Source organism: Nicotiana sylvestris, chromosome 10, assembly GCF_000393655.2.
Source record: "Nicotiana sylvestris chromosome 10, ASM39365v2, whole genome shotgun sequence".
In the NCBI taxonomy this organism is placed as follows: Eukaryota; Viridiplantae; Streptophyta; class Magnoliopsida; order Solanales; family Solanaceae; genus Nicotiana; species Nicotiana sylvestris.
In genome coordinates this window covers 158270194-158290474 of record NC_091066.1, presented here as the reverse complement: position 1 = coordinate 158290474, position 20281 = coordinate 158270194, and the positions used below count along the sequence as shown (strand labels likewise).

The window sequence follows — 20281 nt, the reverse complement described above, 5'->3', positions numbered from 1 at the left end:
GGAAGTAAAGAAAGGCAACCCGGTACACAAAACATCTCATGTTCATGCAGGGTCGAAGGAAGGGCCGCACCCCAAGGGGTATGATATAGACAACTTACCCTAATGCATATGATTTATGTAGCATTTGGTTGGTCATAATAAAAAATTCCTACATAGTTTTATGCATTTGGTTTACAGTATTACGTAATAGACGTATTAAGTCACGCGAGAATTTATGTATTATTTATATGAGAGAGAATGTGAATAAGAACATATGTACAGCTATTTTACAAAAAATGCCTTAAAATAGGTAATCTCTTCATAATACTATAATTAGAGGCGTATCTAGTGTAGAAGTTACAGATTCAATTAAACACATTGCACATAGCTTTCGTTCATATTTTGTATTTTTGCCCAAAAAATTATTAAATATGTACAAATAATAAATTTTGAATCCATTAAATTAGATGAGATATGGTAGAATTACAAATTTGAACACATTAATTTAAATTCTGGATCCGTCTCTGATTATAATTATCCACCGGATATCAATTTCTACAGTATTAATCATCAGATTACTATCCTTTCAGTATTATTTTAAACGACCGCTAACTGTTTATTTGGTTTGAGGGATATATAATTTAATCTTTGTATAAAACTTCGTTTTGATTATACCAATATTTGGTTTCAAGTATATAAAACCTTGCATTACTAATATAATCTTAACGCAGTTAATACAACTTTATGTGGATTTAATACCGGCAACTAATTTCTAATTCAGCCAATTGAACAGCTCGTGATCATGTGATTAATTACGGATTAATTATACAACAATATAATATGAAGACTGTAATGCAGTCAATAATAATAGAAAAACTATCATGTAAGGAATAAGAAAAGAAGTCATGTGAAATAAACAATTTATTGTGTTAATTACACTCGGTTTCATACTTACTAGCAGTTGATTTATAGCCTGAATATAATCTATCATAACAACCTTGCAAAAATGATTTTAACTTGCAAAATTCATTTTTATAGAGGCGAAATAAGGAGAATTATTCCTTTTAGGAGTTTTTTTTTCTTTCCATTAAGTCCTAATAGATTAAAAATTCAGGATAAATTCCTAAGTATATATATATATGTGCAAGGACCTAATAGCTCCAATTATTAAATCTAATTTCTCGATTTGACAAGTCTAATTTGCTTGTTCCGTCAAAAGCTGTCACTCAAGGAAGGATATATAAAGAGCAAAATCCAGTCCATGTTTGCTTTCTTGGGGAAAAACAATTCTACTTCTAAATATATAAATCAATTATATAGCCAAATTAATTGATATTATTGATCATATATAGTTATCCTTGTCCATGTTAATCTTAACATGTAATGTTGCTATTTAATTTGCAAGCCTAAAACCTAATTATCTTAACTAAAGCATGATTATTTTTGTTCCACGTCTTATAATCATCAACAACTCCTCTGATGATAACGCATATCTACTAATAATATCCAAGCATCAATTATGCATTATTAATTTCTCCAAAATTTATTATTTGTAATCTCAACATGTAGTGTTGATATTTCATAATTAGCATAATACCTAATTATCTGTACAGCTAATAATTCTTGAATCGTTTTTATTTTACACGTCTTTATGATCAGGCAACTGCTCCTCTAATGGCAACGCATATCCAACTATATTATCAAAGAATCATATATCCATAAGATTTTCTTCAAGTTAATAATATGTTAAATATTGTTTTGCTAGCCATCTGTTGATCGGTCCATACAAAAATTGTTGCACTACTTTTGCTCCAAATATTTCCTTAAACTTCCCCCTCCTTTATTACTTCTCCAAATTTTACAAATGCATAAAATTATTTATTGCCATAATGTACAAAGTTATGGTTTCGTATGGGTTGTCTTTAGTGTGACGATTATAAAAGTTTCTCCAACTAGTCAAAAGTACGAGGTTTGGATTAGTAATTTCTTTTACTTTGAATTAGGACTAAGGTTTTGAATTCATCTTGATGAATAACAGATTTTTTTTATTTTTTAAATGGACTTAAATGGGCTGGTAAACTAATTAATTATTGTAGAAATAGCATGGGGTAGCCACTATTTAAGCTGGTATTTACTTTTTATCCAGCATTTTTAATGCTTAGCAATAGTAGCCACTAGTCTATTAAAATTAATATGAAAAGACTGTGTTATCCTTTCTTCTATCTCTTTTCTCTCTAATCCCACGTATACAAATATCTACTTGCAACTTATTAAGACAACTTTTACACCATACAAGATCTGAATTAATCGTATCCTGATAGTAAGAAAGTGAGATATGGAGCAGAGTTAGTAGACCTTGAGCCACACTGGAGGAAATGAGTTACTAAGAGAAACAACTCTTAGAGGGACAGTCAAAGCATATGTCTTAGACTTCCATTTCTCTAATGCTGCTTGAAGCTCTTCATCATCGTTATCTTTCACATTTTTCGATTTTCCAACTCCAGTGCCTATGTAATTCAAAGTCCATGGCACCAAGTAAAATAAGCAGTAAAAAATAAAGAGGGAAAGAGAGAGGAGAAGAAACTTTAGACGAGATCTTCAGGCAACATTTATTAGTATCAATGATATCAAAAGCAATTAGGCAAATAATGACACTAGTTCAAGTTCAAAAGTTAAGTTCAATAGTTAAGGACACTAGTTCAAAAGCTAAGGACATGCAGTCCTTAACTTACTGTTACAAGTTCTAAAGTTAAGGACATGCAGTCCTTAACTTATAGTTAATAGTTACAAGTTAAGGACAAGCAGTCCTTAACTTATAGTTACAAGTTCAAAAGTTAAGGACAAGCAATCCTTAACTTACAGTTACAAGTTCAAAAGTTAAGGACGATAGGTCCTTAACTTTCATTTCCAAGTTCAAAAGTTAAGGACAGACAGTCCTTAACTTACAGTTACACGTTCAAAAGTTAAGGATAATAGGTCCTTAACTTTGACTTACAAGTTCAAAAGTTAAGGATGTTTGGTCCTGAAGTTTGAGTTCCAAGTTCAAAAGTTAAAGACATGTAGCCCTGAAGTCCTGAACTTAGAGTTACAAGTTCAAAAGTTAAGGGCATGTGGTCCTAAAGTTCTGAACTTAGAGTTCCAAGTTCAAAAGTTAAGGACATGTAATTCTGAAGTCATGAAGTCCTGAAGTTAAATACAAAAGTTAAGGATATGAGCAGAAGGGTATTTTCGGCCGGGCAGTTAAAGTTTATTAAAGCAGTGGCTAAAGACTAAAGACATTTTAAACGATGGCTTAAAAGTAAATACATATGTTATTAGTGGCTAACCGTGCACTTCCTCCTTAATTATTCGTTTTCTTTGTACAAATTTAACAGATTAGCCAGTATCTCAAACATGGGAGAAGGAGTGTTGGAAATGAGCATGGGCCAAGTCGGGGAGGCCTAAATAGTAAAGATTGCTTTACCTGAAAGCTTTGGGCCTGAATAAATAGCCCAGTTATGTTTTGTTTAGAGGTCTTTACACAAATAGCGGTCGGATAAACAGTAGAATGAAGTACACAAATAGCCCCTTTTAGTGGATGATCTTAATTTTTTGTCCCCACCTTCTCCATGGGCAGAACTTCAAGTTTAACAAGTGTTTCTCTCGCTTACCTCAAGGGCAATACTTATAACTTTAGACCTTGAAGTTCTACCCATAGAATAAATGTGGCTCAAAAGTTAAAGATCACCTCAAAAGTTGTTATATTTCTATAATTTTTTTGTTTATTCTCTAAACCGGTATCATAGACTACACATTGATTATACATGATTATATATAGACACACACAAATATATATATATATATAAGTTATTCTTTTTCTCTTGAGATGTTTATGTGAAGAGATAGAAAAAGTTAATATGGTCAATTTTATTGCTAATTAATGCTCAAAGGTGAATTTCTTAATATGTGTGAAAACAATCAAAAAAAATCACTTATTTTGGATCGGAGGGAGTACTAAAGATGACTCTTAATTAATGTGTGCAAAATTCTGCGTACGATATTACTAAAGACGACTGTTAATTAATGTGAAGTACTTTAGGACAACAAAAGTACACAATTGCTAAAACATAGAAATGCCACTGTTAGATGTTCATGTAATACCAAATGAACCTTACCGTTACAATTGAGATATTATTAAAAAGGGCCTCATTCTTCTATTCTCTCCGCTATTAGAAATGTTTTGCTAAATTAATATTTAAACTAAGTCAATAAAATATATTTAAACTAAGTCAATAAAATATACTATAAATTACTACAGTTATTATGCCTAAACTTCTGTCACAGACAAACAAGTAGACTGACTTTTCATTAATTATTCTTCTTCATTTATTGGTGGAACATGTTTGCTTAATACTTTGAAATTTAATAATTATAATATCAGTTTGGGTTCCTTTAAGTATGATTTGCATGTGATGATGTGAACCGATATCTGACATGCATTCCTGCATATTCTTTCCTTTTCTATTTTTTCTTTTCTCTTATTGATCAAGGGAGAAGCAAATTATATACAAATATTTAAAAATTTAGAATATGTTTTTACGTAATAAATACTTATTGTTACACAACACTTCCTCCAAATATTAGATATTTTAGAAAATTAATTTGCTTCAAAATATTTGGCACTACAGACTTAACTAGAGATAATACACAATGAAATGAAAAGATCCATAAAAGTAATATTTGCTAGACGTGTTAGAGAACTTATACATACATACATATAATAGCATATAATAGCATTTCACCCTTATTACTCCATATCAATTCATCATTATTCCTCCGGTTGCGGGGTGCAACCCGATCCCACCGTATAATAGCATTTCACCCTTATTCCTCCTCAATATATCACTCTTATTCCTTTTCCAACCAAGAGGTTGTGAGTTCGAGTCTCCCCAAGAGCAAGTTGGGAAGTTCTTGGAGGGAAGGATGCCGAGGGTCTATTTGGAAACAACCTCTCTACCCCAGGGTAGGGGTAAGGTTTGCGTACACACTACCCTCCACATACCCACTAAGTGGGATTATACTAGGTTGTTGTTGTTGTTGTATTCCTCTTGTTGTGGCCCGCAATCCGATCCCACCATATCAGCATCAGTTACTCAATAAGTACAAAAATTTCACAATTTAACTCAAAACTCTTCACAATATTTAAACCTCAAACCAAAGCAAACGGAAAGATTGTACATTATGAAATTTCACATAATTAATACTACTCAGCAAAGCCAATCCAAAATTTACCATAAAACATCGATAAACCAGCCTAAGCCAATAATATGAGAGAATGAAGCTATGGGGTAGCTAATACCTTCAACAATGAAAAGCAATGTCTGACAAATAACAATTAAGCATGGAAATACCAGTAAAGCATGTAGCAGTTAAGGCAGGGAAAGGGCAATATAAGAAGAACAGAAAGGAAACATGCAAAATAGATAAATTGGTGGCGCATAGGTACTCATCACCTCACCTATACACTACTCACATGGCCTCGAGTCAAAGTTAGACACGACACTTATCTTGCTCCAACGACCAAACTTAAAGCTCAATCACAGCTTTTCCCTTCACACAAGCCTCCAGACCAATAGAATCTAGCAAATTACCAACCAAATAATCCAATTTAAGCCTTAGGAACTACCCATGATAGCAGAGAATTCAATTTAGGCCATTTTTTCAAAAGTCAACAAAAGTCAACATCCGAGCCCACTTAGTCCAAACCCGAAATTCGAACCAAAACCCGATTACCCATTCACCCCCGAACGCGGATATACAATTGATTTTGGAATCCAACCCCAATTTGAGGTCTAAATCCCAAATTTCGAAATCTCTAGTTTTTAACCAAAAATTCCCAATTCCACCATGAAAGCCTTAGATTCTAGGTTGAAATCTTGTAAAATAAAGTGAAAGATTGAAAGAGACTAGTTAAGAATCACTTACCAATGATTTGGGAAAGAAATGGCCTTTGAAAAATCGCCTAGAGGGTTTCTTGTTTTGAAAATTTGGAGAAATGAGCAAAAATCCTTGTAAGCACGTGATTTTTGACCCTCCCCGAGAATTTTCACATTTTTAGCGTGAATATGTGAAATTGGGTCCAATATAGTCATTTTAACTATTTTTACTTTATTTCGGCGCAAAAAGAAAATTTCAAAAAAATATACATAAGTTTTAGTTTATGTATCTCTCATAAACTTGAAAAATACAAAAATTGTATTTTATTTTGGTACTTTATATAAATTCGAAAATAACAAAAAAAAATATATAATTCTATTAATGTTTTGAAGTCATTTTAATACAAAAAATATTATTTCATATTTTTTGTCTTTATTAAAAACGAAAATTACAAAAAATAGTTTTATTAATATTTTATAGTTATTTTAACTTTGAAAAAAATACAAAAATAGTACTTCATATTTTTATCTTAATATTTACGAAAATTACAAAAATAGTTTTATTAATATTTTGTAGCTATTTTAAAACCTTAAAAATGTTTTTAAAAAAAATATAGTTTGTTAAATACTAGTCTTATTTTCGGTAGTTATTTTGCTTACATAGTACTAGTTAAGCAACGTGTTCTTATTTCTCGGGTCCGGGCAAAAGAATAATATTCGGGTTTAAACTATCCGGTTTTAGGCCTAATTTTCGGACCTAGCCCTTAATAAACAGTGTCCAGGACACATGGGGAACCCCACCACGCGTGGGGAACATATGCCTCGAACCCCACCACGCGTGAGGCTCATTTTCATGGGCATGTTACAAAACACGGGGGACCAAGGAAAGGGGACTTGGAATTTTTAAAAGGAGGAGTACTGTACATCTTCTTCTTCATAAAGAAGAAGAAGAAAAAACCTACAAAAAGAGAGAAGAGGATCCCTACTTCCCCGGCGTCAAAAACCCATCGGCAACCACCCTCCTCCTCCCGTCCAAACAGCCCCCTCCATCACCCGAACAACGCCCAGCTCCTCTAAACGACCACCATCGTCGTTACCATCTCCGCCATCGTCAACAAACACCCAAAACCCTACTGCGTCGTCAACTGAACCAGTCACACCCCCACGTCCGCTGCTATCACGCAGCAGCTGTTGCTTCCTCGCCGGAACAGCTGCAGCATCAACGACCCTACTGACCACGACCAACAGCTCCCCCCTCATCGTCCAAACACCACCACCCTATTGTCCAAACCGCCATAACCCAGCCGGACGAGCAGCAGCTGTTGCTGCTGCGTCGTCACTGTCCGTCGCGCCACCAACTCCCTCCATCCTGTTCAGCTTCCCCTACTCACCCGTCGTCAAACTCCACCAGTCGAAAACGCAACCATCAAACCTCCATCCATACCCCAGCCCGGCGAGCAGCGCTATTGCGGCTGCTGCATTGCGTCGTCCAACCCCTCATGTCCAAACGATCACCTGGAAACGTCAACAGCAGCCATGACCCATCCTCCGTCCCTTCGCGTTCGAGTTTATGGTGCGAGCTATTCCGTTTGAGCTTTGATGACTGTTTCTATGGCTTCCCGTTTGAAGTCCGTTCGAGTGCCGATGTGAGGTTCTAGTTCGTTGGTTTCGTTTGCTGTCATCTCGCTGACTATGGTTCCATTTCGGTTCGATAAATGAATTGTAAACCTCCAGCAGTGTTTGTCATTAGAGGTTAGTTTCTAATCTTTATTTGAGTAGATATCGGCTACTATCATGTCCGAGCTCGAACACATGTTATGTTGAAATTTTTGTTTAAATCTATCGAGTTTTAGTTTTTTGTGTTTATGCTACTGCTATCTCAAATTGGCGTGCTAGACGAAAAGTTGTGCAAAAAGTTTTTTTCATGATCGTGACTAATTTGCCGAATTTGTAGCCGGATTGATTTAATAAGTCCTATCATGAATTTGCTAGTCATTATTCTGTTGGTTGCCACATGGGTTAGTTCTAACGTATGCTCATAATTAATTATAGTTTGTCAAGCTTAAAACACTCTCTATTAGCCATACATCCTACTAGCCATCCATTGTTAAATTAATGAATTAGTGTTTCCTTTTAGAGACAAACAAATTAGCGAATTGTAGTTGGTTTAGGTTTACCCTTTTATATATAAAAAAAAACAATAATAAAAATGAGACGAGCCTCGCCAAATGAAAACGCACAAATTGCGGGGCCCTCTAAATGTATGTATTAAACACTTAGATTCCGGGACGGGCCGTTTAGAAAATTTCACGGCCCCACCTAAAATAATAATGCGCTAGTTGCTTTAGGCGCGCCTTTAATAATGTTATCTCCCTAAACTCGGGTGCACATTTATGTGACCCAAATCCAAATCTCAACGGAGTCGAAATATGTCTCTAGTCACGGGCGCATTGATTGTGGCGTGGCCCGAGATGCATTTCCATGACGTTGCAAATTCTTTAAAAAATAAGAATGAGATGAGCCTCGCCGAATAAAAATACAAATTGCGGGGCCCTCAGTAAATACTTGTTTAAAATTACTTAGAATTCAGGAGGGTCGTTTAGCGAATTTCACGGCCTCCGCAAAATAATAACGCGATAGTCTCTTTAGGCGCGCGTTTAATAATTTATTTTTCTTAAACTCGGGTGTGCATTTCATGCGACCCAAATCCAAATCTCAAAACATCAAATAAAATGCGTTCCGGATTGTGGGTGCATTTCATGTGACGCAGTCCAAAGACGTGTTTTAAGCGATGTTCACATTCTTGTAAAAAACAATAATAATAAAGCGGTTAAAAGTTAAAATTTGCACATAAGTTCATACTTGTATAAAATCAGATAATCAAGCCGAATATAACAATTAAGCGACCGTGCTAGAACCACGGAACTCGGGAATGCCTAACACCTTCTCTCGGGTTAACAGAATTCCTTATCCGGATTTCTGGTACGCAGACTATAATATAGAGTCATTATTTTCCTCGATTCGGGATTAAAATTGGTGACTTGGGACACCCTAAATCTCCCAAGTGGCGACTCTGAAATTAATAAATAAATCCCGTTTCGATTGTCCTTTAATTGGAAAAAACTCCCCTGCGCCCCTGCGGGCGCGGAAAAAGGAGGTGTGACAATCCTGTCTAAGTTAGGTTTTACACAGCTGCAGATGTCGCATTTGCGACCTGAGCTTCGCAAATGCGAGGTCATTCACATCTCTATTGCCTTCGTAATTGCGAAGATAAGTTCGCAATTGCAAATTGGTACCTTCGCAAATGCGACTAAATAATCGCATTTGCGATCAATGCCCTCCCAGCTTTACTTCGCAAATGCGAAGACTGTTTGGCCCAACTAATCTTTGCACTTTCGACTTAGCTTTCGCAAATGCGAACTTTGGTCTCGCAATTGCGATATCAGAGGCTAACACCAGAACTGGAACACCAGCAACATTTTTCAAGTTCAAATCACTGTGAAGCCTATTCAAAACTCACGCAAGCCTTTGGGGCTCCAGACCAAACATGCACACAAGTCTAAAAACATCATACGAACTTGCTCGTGCGATCAAATCACCAAAATAACATTTAAAACTACGAATTTAGCACCAAATCAAATGAAATTCTCAAAAACACTTTGAATTTCTATTTTCTCAAACGGACTCCCGAATCACATCAAACCAACTCCGTTTCTCACCAAATTTCACAGACATGTCATAAATATTATATTGAACTTGTACCAGACTCTGAAACTAAAATACGAACTCGATACCAACAAGATCAAACATTAACAATTACATAAAAGTCATTAAATATTCAGACTTACAATTTTTAACAAAAAACCATAACTCAGGCTAGGGACCTCCGAATCTGATTTCAGGCATACACTCAGGTCCCATATTTTGATACGGATTCACCGGAACTGTCAAAATACGAGTCCGGGTCCGTTTACTCAAAACGTTGAACGAAGTCAACTAAAATCATAAAGGCAAAAATTATTATTTTCATCAATTTTCAACATAGAAGCTTTCCGGAATTGCGTCCGGACTGCGTACACAAATCGAGAAGCGCTAAAATGAGATTTTTAAGACCTCGAAATACATCATTTATGCACTACATATTTATTTTTCTTTTCAAAATTTGACATGACAATATTTCACTTCAATAAAACTTAATTATAAAATTTAGATCAAAAACCACACGATTGTACTACTTTTGATTTAATTTTTAGCATTATTGTTCACTTATTACGGTTAATCTTTTTTTTTATCTTCTTATTCTGTAGAAACCCTGATGAATATATATGCTATTCAAGCATGTGTTTATCCCCAAAATTCAATTTTCATCAAAGAAGATGAAAGATATCCTCTTAAATATGTCTACAATTAATTGCACGTATGCTTGTGTAATGAAAATAATTAAAATATATAGCCAAATAATTTTAAATGTTTTGATGCAACATATTTTATTGCATTAACCATTAGATGTTATATTTTCAAGAGGGATATCACTGTCGAGAACGAGAGTTCTCATCATAACAAAGCAACCAAAGTATCATGAGGAAACAAACATAAAAAATATCATATATAAAGAAGTATTAGGTAAGATACGATTATATCTCTTATTTTATAAGTACATATATTATTCGTAGGTTCAGACGATAACGTCGAATCATTTAAATTCAAGTGTCATGTAAGTGTAATAACATTTGAAAAGTATGAGTGTTTTTTTACGATCGGAACATCAACGTGCAATTGTTATCGTACAATGCACACTCATAGAAACTAGTTAGACACACACACACACACACACACACACACACACACACACATATATATATATATATATATATATATATATATATATATATATATATATATATGTCTCATCTGTCATTTTTTCTCTTATTTGATATATATGATGATAACATGGTGAATTAAATGAAGCAGTGATTATTCATATAGTCAACTCCAACTTATTTAAGACTAAAACGTTGTTGTTGCTGTTTTTGCGGAAAAACAATAAGCATTTATCATTTTTTGCGAACTTACCATTGCTAGAATATTAATTACTTGAGACATTTGAAAATGATAATGATAATTGAATAAATTATGATTAAGGGTGTGTTTGGTACGATGGAAAGTATTTTTCTTGAAAAATAAGTGGGATTTTTACTATATTTTCGGTGTTTATTTAGGTAGCACAAAATATTATTGGAAAATATATAATTTAGGCAACACTGTATGAGACGAAATGGGTAAAGGCTGGGAGGGTCATAAATCGGGGTCTAAGGGCTGAAGTGGTGGCAATATTAGGGGAAAAGGGCGGCGTTGGTAGGCCCGGGTTAGGGGTGAGGGTGTGGGTAGGAGGGGGGAGGATGGGGTGGGGGTGAAGAATAGGACAAGGAAGATTGAAAATGAGTTTTAGTAAATGTTTTCCATAGAAATGACACCACGTAGCCACTATAAAGGGTTGCTATTTAAGAATTAACCAATATGTTCTGAATTTTAGTTTTTCAGTGCAATTTTGGGATCTGAATTGTCCTAAAGTTCAGATTTTTAGTTTAAAATTTTAGAACAAAATAAAAGCTGACTAATCTCTAAATAACATCCATGAGAATATATGTGCACTTGGCTAAAAATATTTTTCTTTATACCAAACATACCCTAAGAATATAATAGTCTTTTAAAATGTCTTTCGTGCCATATAATAGACGGGACATAAGTCAATAGTTTAATGACCATTATTTATTAAAATTAAATGTGCTTTGGCATGGGCCCCACCATCCTCCACTTGATCCAATCTTTCGAGCTAAACGAAGCTCCCAAAGTCACACTCCAACTCAGACTCAGAAAAGGGTCTAAAAAAACCGGAATTTTCTCAATTCACATGCAAACCCATCAAAAATTTCACATATAACATATGCGAGATTGAATCTTTTGGGAAATTGAGATAATGGGTATGCTTCAAATTGGGAGTTTTCTTAATTGGGAATATGAATCTTACCCTGGATATGAAGATTTCGCTGTTCTTCCACTGTTTGCCCTCTTCTTTCCCACAATCAGATTCTTGCTTGATAGATTTGTTTTTGAGGTAACTTTCCTTTTTTAAAAGTTTGTTCTTTTTTGGTAGATTTTGTTCAATGATTCAGTATTGAAACTTGTGGATGCTTGGCATTTTTGTGAATTTTTTGGTTGTTTTTTTAGATGGGGTTTTGTTAGTTTTGATGATTTTGGTTTGGATGAATCTAAATGTAAATTGTAGGATCTCTATGTTAGTAACTTGGTCTTCTGAGTGACACCACCACTATTTTAGTGGAGAAGGGTAGTGGGACCGGGCAGGGGCGAAGCCAAGATTTGAAATTTATGGGTTCATGATTCTAGCAAGTTACTGGTTTTTAAATTAATAATATATATATATTAAATGAAAATTTTAAGATAAATACAGAGCATGGACCAAGTTTACTAGGCTCGGCCGAACCAGTACCTTGGTCTCTAGCTCCGCCCACGGGGACGGGTCCATTATCCACTGAGTTTCGAATTGTGTGCGACTGGCGTTGGGGGATTTCTGGGTTATCAAAAAAAGAAGAAGAGAAAATTGGTCTTTTGAGTGAGTTGAAGTTTTTAGCTATTCAGTTAAAACTGCTAGTTCTAGAAGCAAAAGTCATATCCTTGGCAAGTGCATGTAACAAAATAGGATGCTGAGATTCATGAGAATGAGTGTTTTGATTGGTTCAAGGTTCTAAGCACCCATTGAAATCTTTTAAGAAAAATCTCTACGTGATTTCTTTCCATCTCCTAAGTCATATGGTGGCATAGTCGAGGTGTGTGCAAGTTGGCGCGAATACCGCTGTCATAAAGAAAATTTACATATTAAATTGGTTAACCAATCTTGAAGTAGGAGAAGAACTCACATTCCTGGGGTATCGTTTGCTTATGTGTAGAGTAGGGGAGTATACTTTGGTTACCATTGATGCGAAGTTGTTGCGATGCTTATTGTGATATTATCAGATAGAGCTTTACTTACTTAATTTTTAGTTCAAGTATTTGCAATAGAAGTAAAAACTATAATTGTGCTCAAAATGATGCAGATTCCCTTTTCCTTTCTATATTTCCTTTTCTTGCCTAGCAAATAAAGCAGCTGGCACAAATATTTTGCAATTAAATGTTGCCATCTTACTTGGACAAGTTTAGCTAAAGGGATGTTAAGATATTAATGCGGTTAGGAAGAAAGAAGTAAGCAAATTATAGATATTGAATATACAATTCCTGTAAACCACCACCAACAACAATTACAACTACACCTCGATCACAAGCACGTTGGGGTCGGCTATATGAATTTTCACTAACTTTGTTGCTTCATTTAAGCTCATCTCACTCCGATATTATACAGAATTAAAATAAAAAATAAAAATAAAAATAAAATAGAAAGATACAGTTGCTATAGGGAACAGAAAAGGATTAAAATGGTCTGCACTTAATAAAAAGCTTTTCTGATTCACCAATTGAAAGAAGCTATGCTTTAAAAGAAGAGGCAGACTGACTAGAAACGATAGAGGCACGAAGCAGTTGATGAAAATGAGGCGTATTTTCTCTAAAGAGACGTGAATAGTTGTGTTTAGAGTCATCAAGTTTGAGGCGAACTGGCAAACTTAATCATGTAAAGTCTAACTCTTGCTATATCCTTTTCTAATTTTCCTCCTTTCAATTTTCTCTAGTCTTCACTTGGAATTTCTTTTCTATAGAATCATGTGATGCTGCTTCTAGAATAGGTAGTACCTCTCCACTTCTTTCTACATGAATTGTTCTTCTTGATGATCTCCTTTCGACATGGAATTTATGTACATATTGCAGAAAGTGGCCAGAAGGTTAATATTTGGGAAAGGACAAGAAAGGATAGAAAATGAGACTGATGATCGGAGGAAAAAGATACGGAAATTCAAGGAATCAGCATGGAAATGTATATATTTTCTCTCTGCGGAAGTTTTTGCACTTGTGGTGGCATACAATGAGCCTTGGTTGACAGAAACCAAATACTTTTGGGTAGGGCCCGGTGATCAGGTCTGGCCTGACCAGATGTACAAGTAAGACCTCTTCTATTTGCTTCTTAACTTCTGTCCTTTGTGTTTTCTTGTGTTGCATTTGAAAGGGGGGGGTGAGGATGAGGTGGTGACTGCTAATATTTTGAGAAATAAGTGGTAAAGTTTGCAGGCAAGAGTAACTGGTTTGTTTCAGATTGAACATCCTATATGTTTTCTGGGAAATAATTGTGATTCTTGCAGACAGAAGCTCCTGGTTTATGGCCTCTTTTTCCATAAATCATAGTAACATTTTCAAAAGCTAGAGCTGATGAATTTTAGTTTAGCTTACATGGTTTTGATACTTAGTAGTCTCTGCCTATCTGAGTGACTGTCTTGTGTAAATTTAGGTCCAAACTGAAGGCACTTTACATGTATACTGGCGGGTTCTATGCATACTCCATATTTGCGCTAATATTTTGGGAGACAAGACGCTCTGACTTTGGAGTTTCGATGAGTCATCATCTTGCCACTGCGATTCTTATCGCCTTTTCCTATATATCCAGGTGTGTTTCTGTTGAGGTGAGCTTATAGCGCTAAATAAAAGGTCATTTTATTTGCTGAGATTGTGCTGGTATAAGTCTATCTTTTGTAAAGGGACAGAAATTTTCAGGGCATTCAACTTCTTGGAGCCAAACACGATTGAAGCAGGGGGCTTATGTGTTATTAGTTTAAAATTCTTACTGGAAGCAGATGCATGCCAAAAACATTATAGCAACTAGTTTCCCATATCAGATACAGAGAAGTAAAATCCAAATTCAACGACGATAATGAACGTGTAAAAAAATGTCAGGCACATGGATTTTGTAAATTATGTTCAAATTTTCGTGCTTCTCATGGAGTTATTTGATTTAGGGGATCTTCTAGAATGCAGATTATGGGTTAGTTCTTGTCTTTGTCGATATTTTGATTATTTTGAGATAAAAAGTAGATATAAACTAGTTCCCGGGTATTTTGTCTAGTAAGAGTGCAACATATATTGTGTGATTAGGCACGTCATGAGTTTGAACCGTGCCACAGACAAGAGCCTAATATTTAAGTGGACACCGGTAGATGGACGAGCTCATTATCCGTTGATTTTCGGACTGTGCGCCACTAGCCCTCCGGGATTTCGCGGTTATAAAGAAAGTAGATAGAAACCAAGATCCTTGTTGTATAAAGCAATAGGTTAATGTTGGGACATATTTATAATAGATTGGCAGATGATAGGAAAGTGGTTTCAATGCAACCTAGCATCTCTGCCTACTTTTTTTTGACGTCGTTTCCTCCATCTTTTTTGACCCTTCTGCTCTTATTAATATAATTTGTTGTCTTGCACGGAGAAAAAATGAACAAGAAAGAAAAAATACATGAACAAGAGTCTAAGGATTAAGGCAAACAGCCAGCAAGCACATAAGTTTTGCACCTGTCTCTATGTTGGGATGGATTATTAAATCGGAATACTTACTGGGTCAAGGAGTAGCTCAGTGGTAATAATTGAAGTGTCTAACCATCTCATTTAAAATCTTAAGCTCTTAGAGAGAGCACACGTTTATTTACTTAATTATGTCTTCAATACGCCCCCTCACATACGGGCTTTAATTCTGTTTGAGGATAACATTTCAAAGTTTTAAGGGGGGAATAATTGGCATCCTAATCGACAAAGTGCAACAAAGAGGGAAGTGAGTAGTGGGGAGAAGAAGAGGGGTTAGTGAGACCAAATGCAATAAAGAGGGACTTGGGGTGATGAAATTAACAGGTGAGTTTGGGAGAGGATTGTGAATAACGTATACGGAGCTCAAAATAGTTTTGTTCATGGAATGTAAAGGGATAAATCACCCAAGCAAAAGGTTCATTATCAAGGTGGGGCTGAGAGAGCTAGGGGTAGATTTGGTATGCATCGAACATACAAGGATGATAGAGTTGGTATTCATCAATGAGACAAAGATGGATGTACTTTTCAACCAGTTTTTAGAAGCGTGCAAGTGTGTGAAAGGAAGTCGGTCAAAATGAGATGATATCAGCTAGAGCAGTGTCGGAGATACTACTATTATATGATGAACAAGTACTAAAAATCTATGTTTACACTACTTGAGAATGTTGGCATTAAGGTTGGGTTGTGGGTTAGTAAGATCGATGTTGAAAGGAAATTCTAGGATGAAATTGTTTTCATTACGTAAGGTGGGCCATAATAAGAGAGTGCAGTAATATTTGGTACAAATTTTTATCGACTTTTTGTAAGATAGCACCAAGTCATGTGAGTTTTTTTTTTCTCCCTTTTGTCCATTTCCAGGACGGCTTCCCTCATTGCTAGCCAGAAAGAAAATCATAATTTTCTAATGGCTCGAGGAACACGCACTAATGAATAATGAAAGTATATATATACATACTCATCAATAGTCTGTGATCATTATGTCCTTACTATTTTCATATGTCCTGATCCGTTAACGATCAAGTATTTATTTACACTGGACTCTTCCACCCTATACCAAATGAGTTTTACACCTTTCAGATCAACTATGTGATGGTTATTGAAGAACTCTTAAAGACCTCTCCATTATGCTAGTAAAGGAGACACATCCAAATCTTTCCTTCAAAAATATAATTGTATTAAAGCCTTCTCTGAATACCCAAGAAAGAGCATAGGTGTGACTCCTCCGACACTGATGCTAACAATTTTGGAAGGAGTCATATAGCTTTTGTATATATATCGTTCATCTTTTTTCTTATGTTGAAAAGCTTTTCGAGCACTTGAGGTTCCGATTAGTGTAGATGACTGGCTGCAATATGTAGAGTGTCATATTTTGGTTTGATTCCCTATTTTGATGAAGCATATATGTTTTACTTCCATTTATCAAGACATATTTACTTATAAGAGGAATTGTCAAAAGTTATAGTACAAATTATTCTTCATTTTTTATAGCAAATGTGTTCTTCTACTGTCAAGGTTGATGCTCTTTGAACAACTGTCTCAATAATGTGAAGTTGAATTTTAATTGCCTTGATGATTCATGTTCAAAATATTTTGTGGTGGAGAAGAATCACAAAAGCAATAAAGATTTTTGAGGTTTCTCAGGGACGAATTACAAACTGTGAACTACTGAATTTCATGATGCCATCAATACGTAAAGCTATGAATACTGTGCTATCATAAAGATAAGTTATCAGCATGTAACATTATTGGCTTTCTGTTTTTATTATATGCAGGTTTGCACGTGTCGGTTCAGTAGTTTTAGCCCTTCATGATGCCAGTGATATATTCCTCGAAATCGGAAAGATGTCCAAATACAGTGGTGCTGAAGCTCTTGCTAGCTTTTCATTTATTCTTTTTGTTTTATCCTGGATTGTACTTCGCCTCACATACTTCCCGTTCTGGGTTCTTTGGAGTACCAGGTGAATCATAGGTGCTTTTTTTCCTACTTACAAAGAAGCTGCTTTCTGTTTTCTTGTCGAACCCTTCATTTCTTGATTTAACCTTCTTAAAAAAGAAGCACTATCTTATGTGTTATTCACTTCCTTAAGTTCCAATTTGCATTATCATTTGTTGATGATGGAGTTCAAAATAATATGCTTCTTTATGCTTTATATCAGCTTTCCCTGCATTGCTTTATGCCATATCCTTAACACATTGGTTGCCAGCAGCTAAGTAAGCTGTGTATTAGTGCTCAGTTCTTAATTCAGAGGATTTAATATGGTCAACTAGTGTAGCATTATGGAGTTGTTGATAGATTGATATTCACACTTAGTTCTCTTTTGAAAACTTCATTTGTGTTTTCTGCAGAAATATGAACTTACCAGTTAATGTTACCCTTTTCGTGAGAAATAGTTGTGTACGAGATATATGTGAAAGTTCTTTTATTTTTCTGTTAATGCAGTTATGAAGTTCTCCAGACTTTGGATAAGGAGAAACACAAAGTGGATGGACCAATCTATTATTATATCTTTAATTCTCTTCTATTTTGCTTGATGGTTCTTCATATATATTGGTGGGTGTTGATATACCGGATGCTTGTTAAACAAATCCAAGCAAGGGGCCAACTGAGTGAGGACGTTCGTTCTGGTAAGTTTAAGAGCCACATGCTTATCTTGAACATCTTGATCTTACATTGTTCACTGCAAATCATGGCTAAAGTAAAGCCATAGCTTAAATTTTATTTCAAGTATTTGCTCCTTGCATGGTGAAAGAGGTAAGAAAGTGCAAATGTAACGTTTTCATGCATTTCACTTACTGGTCGAGGGATAGAAATGTAGTTTTGTCCTATTCAGCAATTAGCTTGTGGTTATTTTTTTCCCACCTCAAAACATTTACAGTTTCTCTCTGTCCAAACTTTGGAGTCCAAATATGGCATTTTATGATGTTTTTATGTTTTCTTTTATGTGAGATAATAAGGTGATGTTTTCATGTTTTTACGGATCAAAGATGATGAAGCGGTTGTAAAGTTGTTTGCGCCTTGCTTTTCTGATCGAAAATTGACATAATAAAGATAATAAGAGAAGAGGAATATGGGATCTAGAACATGCGAGGAAATCAAGTTCTCTTTTTCATCTCTTCCTCTTGAATTTCTGACCTAGTAGCACATTTCTAACAGTTCCCGGCATCACCTATGAACACCAAACATTTTCCACGCGCACCATAGTCTGTATGCATTAGACAAAGAACTGCAGAGGATTGACGTCCTCTCCTACCTTTTTGCACATAAAACACCATATGATCTGAACTCTCGTTCCTTTCTTCACGTTCTCTGCGTAAAATGGCTTCCCATGTTGCTACCCACACAAAAAATAATATCTGCCCCGGGGCCCTGGGAACCAATTCATGTATGAGGAAACTCTATGTTCTCTCACCTTAGAACTCGCTATAGGAGGATTTCACTGTGAAAATGCTGTCCTTTGGTCCTTCCCATTTACACTGTTTGTGTCTGTGACTGAGAGATAAGGAATCTTGTTTGTTTTGTGCTTGGAACTTGACTCCTGATGATTTCCAGAACTCCATATAGACCCCTTCCTACTGACCCATAGACTTCCATAAAACCCCAGGCGCTTGTGCTACCCATGCTTTTAATAACTATGACAATGGTGAAATTTCCTTTGGTTATGTCGCAGAATTTATTTCCAATATGTACCTTCACGAAGTTAATCAAATTCTACGCAATGTTACCAAGTGATCTCTACTATGTTGAGTTGCTTCATCCTAGGAGAATTTTTTTTAATCTACTTTTCAGAACACAATTCAAATAGGATCACTTGTTTTTTGTGCATAGCCTCAAATAGCTTCTAGTCCATACCTCTATGTGCATCTGTATAGTACTTCTATTTTAATTAATGTTTATAAGAGTGTCAACACTTTTTAGGATTAAAAACAAGGAGTTAAACGGATTGGACTGTTTTTACTGCTTTCACAAGCTGGGTTCGATGTGGGGTTGTAGAAAACATGTTTGCGCACGTCCATGTCTGCAAAGTATAGAAATAGGAACTTCAAAAACTTATACTGTCATTAATAAGCAGTGACGCATTTCAAAGCTGTGTGAATAACATCCAATACGAAGAAAAGAGGTATCCGTTTTTCAACATATGTTTATTCTAAGCCCTATATTTACCTGTAGACACTGACTAATTTTGCTTCTGTTGTTCACTTTCTAGAGCTCATAGCGAGTTTTCCTTGCTCTAGTGGTCAATGGTGTAAGGTCTTCCCATTAAAATGTTATTGGTCATAGCAGTTAAGAAACTAAATGACTCCTTCAGTGGAGCAAACTGTTTTTTCCCTATATTCAATTACGGTCCTTGATTGTGTTCTACCTCATGCAGATTCTGAAGATGAACATGAAGATTGACCGTGCCCTAAGACTTCTACTGGTGTGATGTTCACGTGAAGGTAGTTGATCAATCTTAATTCATTTGGATGCTAAATGGGGAAAAAGATAAACAAGGGTCACAATGATCAGTTTTTATGAATTATATGGTATATATATAATACATGTACAATTTTAATCTATTAAAAAAAAAGCGTATGTAATTGTTTATGTTCCTTCAACGCCATGAGAGGTTTTTGAGGACATTCCTGCTTTAACTAAAATCAGAATCGCTGTCCCTTTCGTTTTAATCGCAAATATGTTTTCAATAATTGCTGTGAAATTCTACATGTATGCTAAGTTCTTTGTGAAATAACTTTCACGTTGTGTTATTTTCTTGGCTATTTGAGATGATCTTGTAACGAAGTACCTGACCCCATCTTAAATGTGTGAAGACGCCGTTGTAACAACATCCTTGTTGTCACTGATCGGTCTTGGTATAGCCCTTCTAGCTTTTCCC

At 35.4% G+C, this 20281-nt stretch overlaps 1 protein-coding gene across 1 annotated transcript; it reads left to right on the top strand.

The window, feature by feature from the left end:
• The first annotated feature begins 11654 nt into the window (after window positions 1-11654).
• On the top strand, window positions 11655-19844 carry LOC104233991 (ASC1-like protein). Its single transcript, XM_070160526.1, has 6 exons — window positions 11655-12009; window positions 13770-13999; window positions 14344-14499; window positions 17180-17365; window positions 17848-18032; window positions 19778-19844. The coding sequence occupies exons 1-6, from the start codon at window positions 11872-11874 to the stop codon at window positions 19801-19803; spliced, it is 921 nt and encodes a 306-aa protein (XP_070016627.1). The 5' UTR covers window positions 11655-11871; the 3' UTR covers window positions 19804-19844.
• The last annotated feature ends 437 nt before the right edge of the window (window positions 19845-20281 follow it).